Here is a 21,064-nt window from a genome sequence, read left to right as displayed (position 1 = left end):
CGTTGTGGAGTGAACTGCAACCTCTATTCCTTTAGTGTTCACTTCTGGTGACTCAAACTAAAAGCTTTGTCTGCTTGTCTGTTGCATAAGGCAAACAGTGATAAGAGATGGATCAACATTGGGCACTGAGGAACATAGCAGTGATTTAGAGAAGGTGGTTAGACAAGATGTAGCTAAGAACTATGTAATGACCAACATAGCTTTGTGGAACTATGCTGCTCATGAAAGGAAATGATACATTGCCAACTCACCTCTGGATGCACCGTGACCTTATAAAAGGTGGTGTAGTGGCTTGCGATGTTAGTCTTCTGATAGATTCTGGTTAAGTAGCGAGTTTTTCCAGGAAAGTCAGTTGGTAGAATGTGGTTAGAATTGGACAGAAGGATTGTTACAGGAGTGGGGTAGTTAATGAGGAGAGTTTGGTAAGATGCAGTGAAAGATCATGCTAGGCCTTGCAGAGCAAAATCCTTTGTGAAACTCGACAAAACTGACATTTAGCCAAAAACAAAATCAGTCCATCATGTTTACATTGCTTATTGATAGTCCAGAGACATTTTCCTTTGGCAAGTAAATAAAATTTAAGAACAGTGAATTCAATGGCTGTAAGACTCATTGTCAATTAGATCATGAGAAATTTTCAACACTGGATATTTAGCCTAAAATTCAGTTAATTTGATAACTATCATATAATTTTAGCTTTTATGTGGCTACAGTCTCAGGAGTAGAGATTGATCTACCAAGACAGTTACGGAGGCCGTCCAAGATGTAGACGTTTTAGCACAGAGGAGGAGGAGTTTAAATGAAATTTGGTTACCCACAGTGCTGCTAACCTCTAGGTGGCATCTGCCATGACCACACCGACCATTAAAGTGCAGTGTGGTTGGTGCTCAACCAGAGTTTGTTAACTTATTTACCTCCTGTTAGTCTCAATTGCCAGAGTCAAATTGCATATACCATATTTGCTTATAAATAAATTACTAATAGATCTATTGAACAGGTAAGATGATGTTTATTATACAAACATGAGTAAAGTGAAGTAGTTTTGGCACTTCAATTCAACCCTGGAATGGTGCCACTAATTTTCTTACCTGTGATACTTCCATACATGTCATGCTATAAAATATTATGATCTATCAAGTGACATCATGAAATATTTAGCTTGTCTAGTATTATCAAAGCAGAAGCAAGAATTATGGCTGAGCTTTTACTTTCCATAACTCAGTAAGTGTACTACACCATGTTCAGAGAGTAGCTAACAGCATAGTAAGACGTAAGTAGTACAGCAGGAGATGGCATTAGAACCCCTCAAGCCTACTCCACCATTTAATACAATCATGGCGGATCTAGGCCTCAACTCCTCTTCCCTGCCCACTCTCCATAAACCTTCAACCAATTACTAATTTGTAAAGTACCAAATACCAATAATTGCAAACATTATTCGCTGTAGAATATAATTTAATTTCATGAATTATCACGCTGAATGCCTTGTATCACGAGAAGAATTAGCTATTTGCAGACAAGGCTGGAATGTAGGGATACTTGCAGCATTGCATCTCAGCAAGTATTGCCAGGAGAGAAAGTTTGGGAAAAATCTTGCAAAAACTGTAAACTATGACTCCTATTCAAGGAAGACTGCATATAACCATCTGGGGAAGAAGGGAGATGGCATTAAATAATGGCAAACTTTCTTGCTTTAAGTACATATTGCCCGTTCTACTACCATGTTGAAATACATCAGCTGAGAACTACTATGACAAATTTATTCATAGCAATCTCCTCACTCAGTTTCAATTCCTGAACTGCTGTTTCCCAGAACAAGAATATTTGGGGAGTGCAATGACATATACAAAATAAATAATTTTGATGTAAAATTTAAAACAATATTTGGCACTTTAATAATGATTAAACCAAATTCATGAAACTTAAATAATTCATAAATTTTAAACTCCAGGAGTAGAATGCAACCCCAGGAGGAGAGGGGGCTTGCAGCTGCAAAAACATTTCAGACATCAAGAAGAGAAAGATTCAAAAGGGACCTAAGGGGCAACTTTTTCATACACAGGGTGGTCAGTGTATTGAATGAGCCACCAGAGCAAATGGTGGAGGCTGGTACAATGATGGCATTCAAAAGGCATCTGGATAAATATATGAATAGGAAGAATTTAGAAGGATATGGGCCAAATTCTGGCAAATGGGATTAGGTTAATTTAGGATATTGGGTTCGCATGGACGAGTTGAACAGAAGGGTCTGTTTCCATGCTGTACAGCTCTATGACTTTATAAATGAACGCTTTCAGTTAAAAATTGTATCTGGCCATTTACTGACAACAATCTGCATTATTTAAAAACATGTATTAGCCATAGCTTGACAGTAACACTCTTCCCTCAGACATATATGGTTTAAACACCACTCTAAAGCATGTAACGTAAGTTGACACTCCAGCACTGAAGAGTTGCAATGCTGGAGGTCCTATTGATGAGATGAACCGAGAAGGAAGTATTTACAACATACCAGGCAAACATTCAGCCCAATAAGTCAATCTAACCCTTAGAGAGACATCCACTTGAACCAATTCCCTGCTGTATTTCTGTATTAAACAGAAGACCTGACAATGGAAAAGAGAATACAGAATACAAGGTGTGCTGTCAATTTGCTATTGCCTGTTTTTACTTCTGCTAGAAATCAAATTTATTCCCACTATCTCCAGTTTGCACATCTTCTTACTGATGGAACTGGAATCCCACTACTCTGTGTATTGTGCCATTCTTCAACCGCTTACAGGAAGCTCAACATGAGCTGTGGGAATGGAGGGTCAACCTTATTTTTTTTTCAATGAAGATGCAGTTACTTTATAGCTGGTTCCTCCTATGCCGCTAACCAACATCTAAAGCTAATAGAGGCAAGCAACAGAATAAAATGAATTGTGCAAGAAGTTAATTGTCTTGTAATAAATATCAAACTTGATGATTGAAAATGTGAACATTTTATTGTGTTATCAATCCATTTTGTAACATTTCCACAAAAATTTAAACACTGTAACAAAGTAGGCTATGGCACATTCGGAAAAAAAGATTAAAGCTAAATTAAAGCTACATACACTTATTACAGCAGTAAGAAATACAGACAGGTTTGGCAACAAGGTAAGAATTTGGCAAACAAGTTTGCTACAAAACATTCTTAAATGCAATTTAAATGCACTTTACGGATCTGGTTAACATTAACTGCTGAAGCTCTAGATTAACTGCAAAATGGTATCAAACAACTGTGGTGAGACATGTACATTCCTATATAAAATAAATTTACTTTATTTTCCTCCATTAATATAATCCCAATGTGGCAACTGTGCTACCAAATTTGCATGTTGTGTGAATCAAACAAACATTGACATCAATTTTTAAACTTAACTCCAAATTTTGTTGGGTAGAAGAAATGTTGTGGTATGACAATAGACCCATATGCTCCATAGCAAACGGGAATGGATGGAACCAGGTAGGTTTGCTGCTCTCATCAACTCTGGAGATGTAAATGAAATTGAATGCTTGTTTACAACAAACATCCTCAGTTCACACATGAAGAATGACCTTTGATGGAGATGATGCACTATGGAATGTATATGAGGAGTTTCTACTGTCTGAAACTAGACTATTACTTGTAGCAAGGAGAAGTTCTACTGCCTGGAGTGTGAACAAGTAGAACTTACCACAAGATTCAGACTTGAAAACATACGTATGCATGAAGTAAGTGGAGCAAGGTGTCGATAATTAAAAGCCACTGAAATAAGATTAATTGTACGTGAACAAAGCATGGGGTGATTAGGAAAATTCTGCATGATTTACATTGTTCTAAAGATGCTTACAAATATTTTCTTTCAGGAGCTACCAAAAACTTACTTTTTTCTTGTTCTCCCACAGACCCATTCCCCTACCCTATATTTACCCCTTACTAATGTACCTAGCCTACATATCCCTGGACACTATGTGCAATTTAGCATAGTCAATTCACCTAACCTGCACATCTTTGAGATTGTGGGAGGAAACCCGAGCACCTGGAGGAAACCCACACAGACACAGGGAGAATGTGCAAACTCTACACAGGCAGTTGCCTGAGGCTGGGATCGAACCCAGGTCTCTAGCGGTATGAGGCAGCAGTGCTAACCACTGAGCCACCGTGCCACCCCAATATCTCCTGAACATTTGTTAAACAGATTTACAACTGGACTACTGTCAAAACCTCTCCTGAAAGAAAGAATCTGCTTAATTTATCCTGTTGGGATATGGGAAATTCTCAATACAACTAATGATTATTTAAGTGTTACAACTATTTTGCAATGCCACTTGTGAAATATACAATATGTCACCTTGCAGCATCTTAACTTGCTCTACCTGCACATCTACTGTATTTAGGTAAACTCGAGAGCATCATTAGAGTTTTAACTGTGGGTAGCTTTCTTTCATTTATAATGATGACTTGAATACTCATGAGTAATTAACTTCTTGCTCCAGCCCCACCATATAACTAGTTAGCTTTAAATGCTTTTCAAAAATCAAATATCTACAGGTCCAGTGTCTCAGCAAGCAGGAATATAAATTGTTTGAATAACAACCCCTCTGCAATGCAAAGTTCAGATGCATTTAGGTCACTAAAGTTCAGGATTATACCCAAAATTTGCTGGAGAATCTGATCCTCAGCTGTGGCAGCAAATGGATACTACAACCAAAGCTGGAGATCGTAAGATTCAAGCAGAGATTCTGCTATTGACCACCATCTCCACGAGTGCAATGCTTTGATATTAGATGAAGTCAGGGTTTACATAAATTCCCTTTGAAGATAAGACGGAAAATGATTAAATGTAAATATGTACAATTTGTACAAGTTGTGGGATTTAAGGAAAAACACACCACTAAATCCTCTATCATAACCGAGAAGGTCCAGACTTTGAGATCATCTAGTCATGGAAAAATCCCATCACTAGTAATGAGTAGTTTAATAACTTTAAGACTTGGTATGCAATGCCATAGTAAGAAAATGTGTGGTGAGGGTAAATGTGCTAATGTGCATGAGTGGTAGATGTCTCCACAAAATTCTGCAGGGTTACATTTATAAGAGGCTGAGGCAGCCTTATGCTTCATGTGCATGCTGGTCAAAAATGAAGAATATCAAGAATATAAGCCACATAAAAGGTTGTGTTTCAATTCTCATAATCATAAATGGCACTAGAACAGATATGAAACATCTATCATGATTATGGTATCATAGATGATGTGATATCACAAGCAGAATCCAACAATTCTACTGAAAAGTGAGATTTGATCAGGAAATAATAATGATGATACTCATGACTGCTGTTCACCCCCATGTCAATGATATAAAAGCAGGCCCATTAAGTTACCACTTCTTCCTCCAAACATCTTGCTTTTAATGTAATGAGCTTCCCAAGTTCTCGCTCACAGAAAGTTGGCTGCCATTGACACAAAGGAAGGAATTGCAGAAAAACTACTTGGGAACTATGCATAATTTCTTTAAAATCTACATGGCAGTAAAACAAGTAACAATGCAAAAGTGTGTTTTTTTACAATCTGCATGACTTATCATAAAATAATAATGATTACAGTACAGGATGCCAGTATTGTGTCCATGTGACTCTTGATTTTCAGCTAAAAAGATGTTGATCAGATTTTGCACGAAGTGTTGGCTTACAAAATCCAGGGTTCATACACAGAATTCCTACAGTGTGGAAAGGAGCCATTCAACCCAACAAGTCCACACCAACCCTCTGAAGAGCATCTCACCTGGATCCATCCCCCTATCCTATCCCAGTAACCCTGCATTTCCCATGGCTAACACACCCAACCTACACATCACTGGACTATGGGTATTACTATGAATTACTATGGGTAATTTAACATGGCCAATCCACCTAAAGTACATTTCTGGACTGTGGGACGAAACTGGAACACCTGAGGGGAAATCCGGAGAAAACTCATGCAGACAGAGTGAGAACATGCAAACTCCACACAGACAGTTGCCGGAGGGTGGTATCAAACCCGGGTCCCTGGTGCTGAGGGGCAGCAGTTCTAACCACTGAGTCACCGTGTTGCACAAACTAATATTTAAATAAATTATCATGTTAATCTGAAAAGAACAAATTTCACATTTGGACTTTGCATTCTATTGATTTTCAGAAAAAGTAATTTCAAGAAAAAAATGTTTATAATGTAGTGCATGGGCATTTCACATGAAATCATTTGGCATCAATGATTTTGCTTTTACATTTGTGTTGTGAACATTTAGTTTGACAAATCACTGTGAACAAAACTAGAAAAGTATTCAAGATGTCAACACAAGTGGCCAGGAACAATTACACATGCTATATTCCGGATAGTACCATAAATGTTTAAGACAGACAACTGAACCTGGTGTAGAATGTAGAAGATGTGCAAATTAAGCATTTTTCAGAGATTCATTTGGTGTTTCATTTATTCTGCAAAAGAAATTGGAATTTTAAACAGGAAAGGTACTGTTGCAGTTAATATAATTGTATTTATTTCAGTATGGGAAATATACATTTTTCCTTACCAGTCATTCAATAGTTTGTTTGTTTTAAAAAGTTGAGAAATATTTCTCATTAACTTTATCTTATGAGTAACTATGTTTTGAGTACCAAAAATATCAGAGAGCCTAGTAAATTCTTAAATCCTCAGTCAGTTTGAGGACAGCTCATACTTTTAAGAAATTGATATGTCTGTATCCCAAAAACTTAGTTTTGGTTGTATAGTTTACTAATAGGAGACACTTCTTACTATAGAGGGAAATCACATTCAACGACAACATAAACAAACATGTAGGGTGGTGTGTGCTTTTGGCAACTTACTAAATCATATTGTAAGTGTTGTTGTCTGAACAAATGATTGATTTCTATGAATTAAAAAGTGGTTAATCATAAAACAACTTCAAACCCTTAATAAAAATAAAAATTTAAAAATTTATAGGTACCTGCGATTTTTGTGAAGATTTGTAGCTCAGGTTGTGGTTCAGGTTCTAAGTTTGCTTGCTGAGCTGGTAGATTTATTTTCAGCCATTTTGTCACCATGCTAGGTAACATCATCAGTGAGCCTCCAATGAAGCATTGGTATTCTGTCCTGCTGTTCCACAACAACATGCTAAACAAAGACAGCAGGGGAATTCCTAAAGGCCTGGCATTCAAACTGGAACTCCTCCAACAAACACATTGATGGACCCAATTTACCAGCCTCACAGAAAAAGAATTGGAAGTGATATCACCCACCACAACAGACCAAGACATACAATAGAACGCGGGACAGAACATCAGCGTTTCATCAGAGGCTCACTGATTATGTTACTTAGTATGGTGTCGAATCATCTGAGAACAAACCTACCAGCTCAGTGAGCAAACTTACAATCTGATTTATAGATATTAGTTGGCCAAAGAAAGCTATAATATTTCTACTACAGTTCATCAGAATTCCCAAATGTTGGGACTAATAGGTACTTTGGCGAAATGGGGAACTAAATAAATGAAAAAGGCCCTTTTATCAATGTCAATTGTTCAATGAGAAAATGGAAAGATCAGGAGGAAACAAATCACAATGCTATGCTCAACAGAAATTCCCTACACTGCAATGCACTGATTATTGGCTAAAGAATGAAAGAATAACGATAAACATGAAGTCTACAAGCAGCCAACTGCTGTAATGAAAAGACCCTGCAAACTATTCCAGCTGGCACACTCCTGTACAACTTGGTTGGAAAATGCCATTTTCAAACATTTGGGAGTAGATCACCCTGATTCTCTTTAATAGTGTATACAGAGGCACAGAAGTAACTCAAAACCTATCCACAATATATCCCTCATATTAGAAGAGCTCCAAATTTAGAAAAGTTGGAAACCAAAAGAATAGTTACCTTGTATCATTCAAAAACTCATTGCTTTGAGAAAGTTAATTTCCAGGTTGGTTCTATTCTACCTATTTTCACCCGACAAAATATAGTAATTGAGATCATCCTTTCATTATTCAACTCATTATGGTTGAAACTGGCATCACCTTGTCTCAAGGAAAATAATTTTTTGGCATTGTATTTGAATTACAGGATGTTTTTGAAAGCAAAAATAAATTGCCCATTTGAAGAAATTACCACAAACATTTAGATCAGAAATTTCACCCAGATTTAGGTTTTCTGAGAATTTGTTAAATTCATACTTTAAGCTGAAGTGTATGAAACTTAGTCTGCACAAGTAAAAATTGACAAGAACTCAATATTTACAATGCAGAATACATCTTAATATAAATATTTCTTCCTCTATTTGTGGCAATCTGAGCATGTGAATGCTTTTTATGTAAACTGCACATTCTGTAAACTATTGTTTGTTTTCATTTAGAAAGACACATAAACCAGTTAGTTACATTTTCAAACTTGCACCTTATCCAGTTAGTTTATTTGTTAAAATAATACTTAGTTGTCTATAGTTGCACGAATGAAGTGGACAAACAAGTCTAAGCTGCCACACATGATGGAAGAATTAGAACTTCTCCTTTTCAAATTAGAAATTTAAATAAAAACAGTTAGATCACTAAGACTAATATTGATAATATTTTCAGTTATATGGAGAACACAAGGCTCTGGATTTCTCCCAATATTCAACCTTTTAGAACAAGGAAACTAAACTGGCTTGTGAACTACACGTGGCCTCTAATACCTAATGTTCAACAAAATCTATTAGATTGCATTTTAAGTTGTAACATTTGCTCCAGTTTCAACTTTCAGGGATTGTAGGTTTGAAAAAAGTAACTAAAATTCTATTGTTTCATAGGTCCCAGATTACAAAACTAAGATCTACATATATCTTGAAAGGTATTTTTAAACCCATTAGGTGGCCTGAGGCTCATGAAGATAAATTTTGCACATTCCTGTTTTACGTAAAATGTGACACTTTTTTGTTTCCTTCCATTTTGTCCAATCCTCAAAAACACTGATTCAACAATTGTTAGTTATTTTGCACTTCTCATGTGAAAGATGTGTTCTAATGCTTAATGACAATGAGGAAAATGACTTGGTGGACTTTGAACAAGGGAAGAGGGGAGAAGCTAGGATGAAGAAATTGAAAGGAACAAAGGAACATGATGACTAACACTGCTGCCTGACAGCACCAGGGACTGGAGTTCAATTCCACCCCTCGGGTGACTATCTGTTTGGAGTTTGACATTCTCCCCGTGTATGCGTGGGTTTCCTCCCAAAGATGTGCAGGTTAGGTGGAATGGCTATTATAAATTGCCAACTTAAAATAAAAATGTGCTGGCTAGGTGGATTAGCCATGGGAAATGTAGCGTAACAGGGATAGGGTAGGTTGGTGCATCTGGGTGGGATGCTCTTCTGTGTTGGTGTGGACTTGATGGGCCAAATGGCCTGCTTTCACAGTGCAGGGAGTCTATGATTCCAATTGAAGAGGAAGATTTTGAGGAGAACGTGGAAACAGCGAGTGGGTAGCAAGAGTAAGAGCACAGGGTGGACAATTCCAGGGTGCAGCTGTGTACTAACGAAGGGGCAGGTGCATACTGAGTGGCAGCACAAAGTTAAATGGAGGTAAAGAAACGTCTGGGATAGGGGCTTTTGTGGCGCAGTGTACCTTTGAGCTGGAAGACCTGAGTTCAAGTCCTACCTGCTCCAGAAGCCTGCTTTACAATCTCTGAACATGCTGATATAGAACATATCTGAACGTCTGGGCTCAGGTTTCAAAGGCATCAGCTGCCTATAGATCCTCAGCTAATAGCAATGTGCCTCACAATATCAGCAGGTGATTTGACTCCAATTGGCATCGCAGCCAAGTTAAATCATGTTCTCGGCAAAAGATGACAAAATGCACTTCTGGCAAGGATTCTGGAATTTCAGTGTGAAATGGAAAGCCTGGATTTTTCCCTTTCACGCTCTGTACACAATGAAACCAATCACTGATAGCTAATCCAATACTTTGACAGCTAATTTAGCACAGAACTTAGATAGACCCCAAGAGGATCCTGGTTCAGTTACTCACTCAAGCTTGCAATCAATTGGGGATGGGATGAGGAGAGAAGAGAAATGAGGAAAAGATATGTGACACTTTTTAAAAATAGAAGGCAACAGGAATATGTTTCCAATTCATAATTTATACTTAATAGTTTCAAAATGCTGTATTGATTGTTTTACCTTTCAAAACTTTAAAGTAATGTTTACTGATTAGGAAAACTACAACCCAAAGAATGATGGTTGCTACAGACTGAAACTACTATTGTCCTATTTGTTATCTTTTGCAACATTTAAATATGCATTTTGGGGAATACAGTTTTAGCTTTTCTATTGCTGCTAACTAAAACATTTACCTTGTGTTATTAATATGATTTGGACTATATGCAATAAAGTTGAGATTAATTTATCAAACTGCAGTTTAAAAAAATTTATATTCAAGCAACTTTAAGAACATTGCTTTGCCAAATGAATATTTGGAATTTTAAAGCGAAAAGACAAACTTGCACTTATATGTGCCTTTTATGATGACAAACATTTCACAAACAATGGAGTACTTTTGTAATGTAGTCATTATAATAATTGCTTGCAGTCATAATACAGAAAATGCATCCAATAATTTCTGCACTGCAAACTTTCATAAACTTAAATGGTTAATGACCAAAAATCTATTTTTCAGATACTGATTGAAGAAAAACAAAGGATAACTCTCCTGTTTTTCTTTAAAATTGTAGCTAAGGGATTTTTTTTTTACATACACCTGAAGGGCAGTCAGAGACTCAGCATAATGTCTCATGCAAAAAAGGTGTCTCTGAGTTTGCAGCATCCCTCAGTCTGTATTGGCAGTGGCAACACTGATTTCGTACCCACAGCTTTAAGTGGACTTGAATCAACAATCTTCTGAGTAGGAAGGGGAGGGAAATGCCATCTCAACTGAACCATGATTGACATTTAATTGGAAGGATAACAGTTGTTTAACAGAAACTTGAAATAAAACCCATCTGTTTTGACTTTTATAAATAAAAAGAATTGTGGCACAACCAACACACTATATTCAGCAATCATCGCTAAATAGGCAGAAGTGGGTACTGCAGATGCTGGAGATCAGAATCAAGATTAGAGTGGTGCTGGAAAAGCGCCACAGGTCAGGCAGCATCTAAGGAGCAGGAAAAAAGCCTGATGAAGAGCTTTCGCTCGAAATGTCGATTTTCCTGCTCCTCAGATGCTGCCTGACCTGCTGTGTTTTTCCAGCACCACTTTAATCTTGACTATCATCCAAATACCTGTTCTCCCAGCTGTTAGCATTAAATACAAGGTATATACAATATGAAGAACTGCATTACTTCTCCAACAGGCAAGCTCACAGCTACAATTTGTCAGTAGATGTCTTAATCTTAACTATTGCATATAATTAGAATTGTTTGTAATGTTTGCATCGTTTTATTTTTAATGAAGCTATTGAATTGAGCTGAAACAAAAACAAATTGCTGGTGAAACTCTGCCTTACAGACTCAAAACAGCAATTCTGCTTTGTCCACAGACAGATGCTACCAGACCTCCTGAGTTTTGTCAGCAATTTGTTTTTTGTTTCAGATCCCCTGCATCCAGAGTTTCATTTTAGTATTGAATTGAGTTGCTTTCTTACTTTAGTAAGTAGACTGGATCAACGAAGCTTAATTTTTAAAATATTAATTCGGATAAATGCGAAGTCATAGAGATGTACAGTAAGGAAACAGACCCTCCTGTCTAACTCGTCCATGCCAACCAGATGCCCCAACCTAATCTAGTCCCATTTGCCAACACTTGGCCCACATCCCTCTAAACCCTTCCTCTTCATATACCCATCCAGATGCCTTTTATTTGCTTACACAAAGGCAAAACATATACAATCAAAACTAGGGCCTTGGTTAGTGTTGTAGAACAGAGAAACCTAGAGGTTCAGGTACATAATTCTTCGAAGTTTGCATCAGATAGAGATAGGGTGGTTAAGAAGGCATTTAACTTGCTTGCCTTTATTGCTCAGACCTTTGAGTATAAGAGTTGGGACGTCATGCCGAGATTGTGCAGGGCGTTGGTGAGGCTTATTCTGCAGAACTGTGTCCAGTTCTGATCTCTCTGTTATAGGAAATATATTATTAAGTTGGAGGGGGTTCAGAAGAGATTTTCCTGGATGTTGCCAGGAATGGAAGATTTATAAGGAGAGACTTGGATAGGCTGGGACATTTTTCATTGGCACATTGGAGGTTGAAGGGTCATCTTTTAGAGATTTATAAAATCAGAGATACAGATAAGGCGAATGACAGATCTCTCTTCCACAGGGTGGGGGATTTTAATTCTAGGGGGCATGTTTTTAAGGTGAGAGGAGAAAGATAAAAAAAAAGACATGAGGAGCAATTTTTTTTTAAACACAGTTTGTGTGCCGAATGTAACTCCATAGGAAATGGTGGATGTGGGTACAGTTACAATGTTTAAACAAAAAAATTAGTAAAGTACATGAATAAAAAATGTTTGGAGGTATATGGGCCAAGTGCAGGCTAATATAGTTTTGGGATATGGTTGGCATGGACTGGTTGGATCAAAGGGTTTGATTCCATGCTATATAACACTTCAATGCTTGTGATTCCATTCTGAAGGTTCATACATTTAATAATATGATAACTTTCAATTGTCTCAGTATATTCAATCTTTTGCTTATATATATCTCATACTGTTCAGTTTGTCTGTAAATCTCTGGTGAACATTAACAGGGGTATTATATATGAACCAAAGGAGGATATTTGTAACAGTAGAGGAAGTTATTTTGGAAACAAAGACAAAGTGCTGCAGAAATTCAGCAGATCTGACAGGATCTATGGAGAGAAAAACAGAGTTAATATTTTGAGCCCAGTGACCCTGTGAAGATGTTTCTAGATCTGCTGAGGTTTCTCAAGCAATCCAGTACCTGCAGTTCTTTATTTTATTATTTTGAAAGCAGTCATTTACAGAAGAGGTTGTCTCAAAAAAGATGAAGAAAGAAAGAAACAAAGAGGCATCAGAAAATTATTGCTCATTATCAGAAATTATTGGGCTTAGTAAGCTGCTCTTAGTGTGTTTCTTTGTAATAACTTTAGATAAAATGTTCTATTCGGAACGTCTGTTGTATAGGTTTCATTTCTATCATAACAAACAGTCATACAAGAGTCAAGGTAGACTTGAAATGTTAACTCTGTTTCTCTTTCTATGGATGCTGCCAGACCTGCTGAGGTTCTCCAGAATTCCATGTTTGTTTCAGATGTCCAGCATCCACAGTATTTAGCTTTTATTCAAGTATTTCTCTGATATTCCTTTCCAGGACGTTTTCATTTTTAATCAAGCGGGCCCGAGGACAGGAAAGGCAAAAACAGAGTGGGGAGGATGGCATGTGTGTTATAGAAATCACATAATGTTCCTACTATTAATTTTACTGGAAGGAAATTCATGCAGATTCTGATACCAGTGTATAATCTTCCCGGCTAAATATTTGTCTTGGTGGTCTGTTTAACTTGTTTAATGCTAGTAGCAAAGATGTAGAAAGAAATTAATTGATTATTTCTACAACCTATTGTTTGTGCGTGGTAGAATCTGCCTTATAAAGAAAATTTGGTAATGTATAAGAATTCACTGAAAATGAACTCATTGATTGATCCTATGTTTCAACTTTGCAATAATAGGTACAGCAAAGATACAACAGTGACTGTACATCAAAAGGGTTCTTTAGCTCAAAAGCATTTTATGATATATCAAAGCATTACATAAATGCAAGTTTCTTTCTTTCTAGGAACGAAGGGTTTTCTCACAGGTGTTAAGCAGTAGAGAGGTGGTGATGACAAAAAAAACCCCACAAAACCTTAAACAGCCACAGTCATTGTAGATGGCAACACGTTGAAGCCATGTACTTTCCACAAGTAGGAAATGGCATAATAATGAAGCTGTAAAAATAAATTCCCTCAAGTAGCAATGCCCTGTTGCCTAGTATGGAAGCAATCCAGATATGTACACGTGTATTCTGCAAATGCAAATACTGCTTTGAGCTGAATAAGTGAATAGGTTCAGCTTAGCATTTCTGAGCAATATTCAACCATCTGAACATGGAGGTAGTAACTCTACTGACATGTTCAGTGTTGACAGAGTTGGAAGGTTTCATAATAACAGCATTATATTCAGATTATTGTGAATATAATATGAATACTTAATTAAGAGGTAAATGAAAATCGCTGCGTAATGCAGACTGGAGGTTTAGACAATGTTGCAAACATTAAACACAAGCATATTTTGTCACCTATACCTTGAAAGTGAACTAACTGCTATAAACTCATGTACATAAAGATTTTAATTATTATTTATATTATATACACGCGACAGTGAATTTGCATTTCAATTTTTCCTTACTACTGCAGTCCATTCCCCTGATGTGGAAGCCTTCCAGTATTGGTAGGGCAAAGGCTATTCCTGTTGAGGTAGGACCTGAAGGTATATTAAGATCATGCAGCATCACCAGGTAGTTATTTTTATCCCATTAGAAAATTCACTATCTGAGCAGATATTCACATTTGGCAGTTGTGATTGGTAGGAAAACCTCTCTATTAAAAGATACAAGACAACTAACTAACTGCAACTACTACCACTGCATAAATATTACACTTTCAAATTAGGAACTGAAAACATTTTTCTATGTTGTTAGTGAGGAAAGTAGAGCGTGAAATCTCAAATCAGTACTAGTATTTTCCCATTTCACATTGCATGTGCAGAAACAGGCTGTTGTTACTCTATTTGTTGGTTTTAAATCACTCTGCCAGGATGCATCCTTGTTTTCAACAAATGGTTCTGGGGACTCTATTCTGGTAGTTTTCTTGTGAATTCAGGAAGTAAACATGGTTGTGCTGGCCAAGAGCTTTGTACTGGAAAAAGGGTTCTCAATGTATTTCAAATAGAATTTAGTAAAATTAGAGAGATGCTACTGTACTTACTGATTTCTTTGAAGATTGTGTTTTCTAGATTTTAACAGCTTTGTCCAAAGTTCATAAAATTAATAGTTTAATAACTTCTCCCAATAAGTGAGTCAAAGATTAATCAATAAAAAAGCAGAACATCGATGTCCAAAGATAGGCAAGAGTTGATAATGCAATTTAAAAGGTTAGCATCTATGGTTTTGCTATTTCAGTGTTTTGAGGATCACCAGAGGAAAGTAGAAAATAAAAGGGCAAGTCCAAAATACTTCCCTCTTCCACACAGTCTTAGCGATCAGAAATGAGCTTATGTCTCTCTCCACCTCTGCATTACAGCCAAACGCACATTAGAAGCTTGTGAATATAATTTTGTAAACCAATACTGATGCCACTATATGCAGTGTTCAATATAAATTGGCAGTTGTAAGTCTAAATTAGAGTTCATTGCAAGTAGTTCTGCACCACAAAACCTAAAACCAAAAAAGGTTTCGCACAAAAAGTTTAACTCCTTCTGATCTATCATAAACAAAGTTGAATTCTTGGAAACTTTGATGCACAAACTATACTAATTTAACAATGTTAAATTTTCTAAAATACATTTTCTGACATATCCTTGATTGAAACAGACGTAAATGCTTGTGGCAATAATATTATTTCACGAAAAATTCTCATCACTCAACAAAATTAATCAAAGTTGCTGACGAAACTAAAGTACTCAGTACTGATCAAGTTGAAGGAACTGAAAGGCAGGAGTAAATAAAACGTGCCCTTATTTGCAACGTCCATTAAATATTAGTAGTGGAAATGAATTACTTCTTCCTGGTTTTACATTTGAAATACTTAGACATTGAATTCAGTTCTGTATTATGTGCTAAGTATTCCAAAAGTTAACAAAGTTCACACAAAGCAATTCCATTCATATGGGTATAGCTAGACAGATCCTCTTTTTCCATTTCACCCCTTTACCCCACCCTCACCAAACAAAAACAATATAACTATCAACTTATGATCCAGTCAAAATGTAGACACATTAAAAAGCACATCAATAACAAAATGTTCTCCTTTAAAACCCCTCCCTTGCTTGATCTGGTGAAGTTAATTCTCATTGGCTGAAATTTCTAAATCCCCTTTGCTAGATTTGCAACCACTGATTCAACTATAATCTTAAAAAACAAATACATTTCTATTTAGACACCTGTATTCATTGACTTGAATATTTCTTGCTGTTGGTAATCATTGATTGGGTTTGAATGAGCTGTACTTCATCCATCATTGAGCAAAGCTATAGGATGATACAGGGTTTCTTTTCCTTGAAAGGATTCTCAGACGTCGGAACTCCAAGAATCAGCGGGTCACTCCGGGCATGCTGCTCACAGTAATTCATAAGGTCTACAGCAGCTTTGGATACCTGTTACAAAAAAAAAATTGTTGAAAATCATTCAAAAATTCCTGATTATACTCTGAAGCAATAACTGATTACATATTTATCCCCCCCTTCCAACTTTCTGCCTTCCTTGTCTCTTACTGGGCAACCACAACAAGACACCAGTGACCACATACCTTACTCATATGAAGCTAGAAAGTTATCAAAGCTCTCTTATTCACTGGGCACCCCATCTCTCATCCTTCACCCAAATAGTCACTCTTTCAGTGTGAGCATAACAAGCTTCTTACAGAACATCAAGATGCTGATTATTAACAGTTTTGCTTGAAATTAAGAAAAGAAAACGCCAGATGATTATCCCCTCCTTAACCTGTGGTGTAAGAATAAATAGTAGATGCATCATAGTAGAGATCAGTTTAGCATTAAGTACTGAGCAGTGATACTCTTGCTTGCAAATATTAGTTTGCTTCAATAAACATGAATGGATTTGGATTAATTCAGATCATTTAATGCATTGACAATTTAATCACAAATACAGAAGAAAAGCTACAAAATCTCAAAATCGTGATAATCCTTTTTTTAAACATATTTGTATGAGCTCAAAGGTCATTAACATGTTGTGACAAACTGCAAAAAATTTTGTCATCTGTGTACTCACAGCTCTATTTATAATTTCTCAACATATACACAGCAGGTATTTCATTGTTCTGGAACTCTGATAACATTATCAACTTTATCATGGCAATGATCAGATATTGGAAGTTTATAAGGTGGTCCTCCATAGATCTGTTATTTTAGTTAATGAGCAGCTGAGCATTTTTTTTAAAAAATGCTTGATACCAAGAATGAGCTCATATATAGTGATGCTACAATTAATTTCAACGATTTTGACTTGCCTGAAATACCCTAATGGATAACTCTTTTCTGAAACTTACAGTCAGTGATTATATATCAATAACAGTCAACGGTGAGGTAGTGGAGGGTGATTGACATGTTAAGGAACCATAATCTAAAGCCTAGCTAGAAGTGAACACCTTCAGAATAGGAAGGAAACAAATTGCGAGATTAAGATTCAAAAGATACTTCGGACAACAGTTGTGCATTAAAGTATACTGATAGGTATGAATAACAAAATTAAATTTTTGTAGGAGGCTGTAAATACTTGTCAAATATTAGTACAGTTTACTGAATATGAGCTCACTGTGGCTGAGAGTTTAATTGAAAACAAAGCTACAAAATATGTCACATCCTATAGAAATTCCACTCTGGTCAGCCCATCATGGACCAAACCATCATTTTAAAATGAATCCTGGTCTGGCCCTCAATGGGCATAGATTCCATGTCATCATACACAGCATTCGCCACCATGTTTTGGTCAAGCTTTATCTTTTGAAAAACATTATTAAAGAAAAATTACTGATGCTTCATCTCATGTGCAATCATGCTGTGCATAATTTGGATGCTACATTTTCTGTGTTGTTGCAACGATCACACTATAGAAATACTCCACTGGCCAAAAAATGTGCTTAGAGATGTTCTTAGATTGCAAAAGGCTCTATATAAATCTACTCTGTAGTTGTAGTTTGCTGGCTTTGCCTTTGTAAGTCTGCAGAATAGAAGTCTGAGTGTTTTTTTGTCATCACAGGTTTGAAAAAAGTTTGTAGGCACACGACAAAACACATCACTACAGGTTGTTTGGAACTATTCTTCCACCAGACAGAAAAGAATCTTAGCAGTGAACATGCCAGCCAGACTTGAAATTTCTCAGTCTCTGGCAATGATGATTCACTTGTTCATTGAATTTACCGATATGATGGTCCAAGTAATTTTTGCTTGATGTAGGAATTCTTGAATGTATGGAATGTACTGGAGTGGGTGATCCCAGTGTCTGCAAATTAAAAGGAAAAATTGATTTGGCTACCAACCAGACTGACTAGTTTCCAGTCTGGAAAACCCCTAAGAATACCATATCCTCCTTAAATCCCACATCAGATATCAACTAAGTGCAGTGCTCATTTCATACAGCAGCTCTTTGTGGGAATCATTTTTGATATCCAACAACCTTAGCTCAGAATCAACACTATGCAGTTACATTTGAAATAATGAATAGTGACAGGGAACTACAATAATTAATGCAGTCCTCTCATTTTTTTGAAAACTGAAATAGCACTAGATCACAGAATTGGCCTCAATTTTAATTTGCTAAATTCAGCTTTTGCTTCACTACTCAGATGCCCGTGATTTTGTTGGCCTGTGTAGATCAGACATGCTGATCTACACTTATGTAGCATCTTTCATGACTTTGAGATATTCCAAAATGCTTTGAATACTTTTCAAGTACAGTCACTGTTGTAACATAGGAAATGCAGCAGCTCATTTTGTATGTAAAAACTCTCAAAAAGTAATATAATAATAACCAGATTTTGCTTTAAATGATACTGATTGCAGAATAATATTGACTTAGGTCACCGGGGAAAAACCCTGCTCCTTTTTAAAATAGTGCGATGGGCATTTTACTGGATTTCTACATATATTTGACAATAGGAGCCAAAAGGAGAGAATGGGATCTACCGCTAACTCAGAACTATTTCTAATGATTATATTTAATTTCTTAATTCAATGTTTAAATACCAGTCTATCTAAATGCATTCCTTTGGCTTAATCTCAAATGTTGTTTTCAATCACAGATTCACCAATGTGCTTTAAGAAAGGGAATCTGCCATTCCTACCTGGTCTAGATTACATTGACACCAGATTCACAGCAATGTCATCAATTCTTAACTGCTCTCTGGGCAATTAAGGTTGGGCAATAAGTGCTGGACTAGCCAGTAACACTCACACCCCATGAACAAATAAAAGAATTATTGCAATATTTTCAGAGAGAAGCATACAGCATGGAGACAAACCCTTTCGCCAACTTGTCTGCGCCGATCAAATGCCCCAATCAGACCGAGTCCCATTGTCAGCATTTGGCCCATATCCCCCTAAACCTTTCCTATTCATGAATCCACCTAGAGATCTTTTAAATGTTGTAATTATACCCACCTCCGCTAACACAATGGGAAATCAGAATTGAGAAAGAAACAGCTAAATAATTAAATGCACCACAAAAAGTGAAGCAATAAATCAAAAAGATCAAAAAGGTATCATACTGTCCTTGGATTTGTGTGCGTTTGGGGTAGCATTAAAACCCATTCCAGTTTCTCCAAGATTTGTAGAGGAAAGGTATCAGCTGGAATCTTCAAATTGTTCCTGATAGCAAACAAGTACCTTCTGCTAGAAGTGTCACTACAGCGAGTTTAGGTTTGGGGCTAAAGTTGGATGGCCCCAAAATTTAACAGTAAATTGATACAATCTGACCAGTTTAACAATTAGTTGAATGACCAGACAGCCATCACTAAACATTGAAACAAGTTTCAGCACTTGTTCCTGTATTTAGGAGAGGAGGAAAAGTGATAAAATTAGAGAAAGTGAGAGTGTTTTTAGTAATCAAAATCCAAAAGAAGAAAGCTAATGTCCTATCGGGGCCTGAAATGGCATTCTATGATTCTTTAGTTGAAAAGTCTGCTTTTCCACCATTTTACTTGAACTACAAACACTGCTATTAACTTTGTCTCCTTTCTGATTAATGCCATTCTAGTCAAGCTTACGAGACTGCAGTTTCCAAAATGGATTATTCAATCTCTAAAATGCCTGTCAATATTCTAAAATCTCCTGATCATTAAATCAGTATTTGCAATTTCAAACAAACACAAATTTATGAAATTATAGAAATTTGATCTGTTAATTAAAAACAAACTGCAACCTTCAGACAATAATTTTATTTTTTTACATATGCTCATTCAGGGAATACAGTTAAGCAGACTTCTTAAAAACCTCGATGTGAAATTTTTACTTATTTATCCTCAATGCCAATTTTCTTTGGTTTTGACAGTTCCAAACCATTCTTGAAAAATTTGTTAAAAAAATAAAAAACAAACATGAAACTAAGACTAGACAGTGCATAACAGGAAAAAGTATAATGACCTAAAACAAGATCAGCTGTTCATTGCCAATTATAACTGCACCTGCTAGTACACCCATTCAAGTCCTTTGGCCCACTCAAAACAAGTTTTCATAAGAAGAAAATAACATCCTGTATGTGCCAGTAATGTTTTGTGCTGGTGATACTTCCATTCCTCTAAATATATTTAACATTGTCTAAAGGGAAAATATTAGTTCACTGTAACCTCTACTAGAGGAGAAGCCAGTTCACAATCATGGAACTGTATCCTACGTGCCAAGCTCACATGCAACTGAAAAGCAGTTGTCAAAATTATTTATATTGACATTGCAGTATCAGGAGAGTGTCATTAAATGATCTCAACTCAAATGACACTCAAACATCAAGCTTCACATTTTAGCATAGCAACATGTTGGTTATACCAGTTGCAATCCAAGTGTACAAGCTGTATACTTACCATCGCCTCCAGTAGCCAGCCTTTAAAAATTGTATAGGCACATGCACTTTGTTTCTTGTTACTCATGCAGGGACCATGTCTTTCTATTTTTGTGTTTTTAAAAACGGCAGACTTAAAGGAGAAGGAACACTTTTACATACAAGTATTTGAAAGAGTGGTTGCTGTTTGAAAGCAAGTAAACTGATACCGACGGCAGGCATTATAAACAACGTTTGAGCAAGCAGCAATTGAAATTTAG

At 36.5% G+C, this 21,064-nt stretch overlaps 1 protein-coding gene across 2 annotated transcripts in view; it reads right to left on the bottom strand.

The window, feature by feature from the left end:
• Positions 1 to 2,965: 2,965 nt before the first annotated feature.
• Positions 2,966 to 21,064, bottom strand: part of LOC140494746 (guanine nucleotide-binding protein G(I)/G(S)/G(O) subunit gamma-7-like) — a 172,181-nt gene continuing 154,082 nt past the window's right edge. For both annotated transcript variants that reach the window (XM_072594304.1, XM_072594303.1), the window contains one exon: positions 2,966 to 16,390. In XM_072594304.1, the coding sequence (XP_072450405.1) occupies positions 16,265 to 16,390 (126 nt within the window). In that variant the 3' untranslated portion in view covers positions 2,966 to 16,264. The remainder of the gene's footprint in view (positions 16,391 to 21,064) is intronic.

The sequence above is a fragment of the Chiloscyllium punctatum genome, chromosome 24 (assembly GCF_047496795.1).
Source record: "Chiloscyllium punctatum isolate Juve2018m chromosome 24, sChiPun1.3, whole genome shotgun sequence".
NCBI lineage: Eukaryota > Metazoa > Chordata > Chondrichthyes > Orectolobiformes > Hemiscylliidae > Chiloscyllium > Chiloscyllium punctatum.
This window is presented reverse-complemented; position numbering and strand designations above follow the sequence as displayed.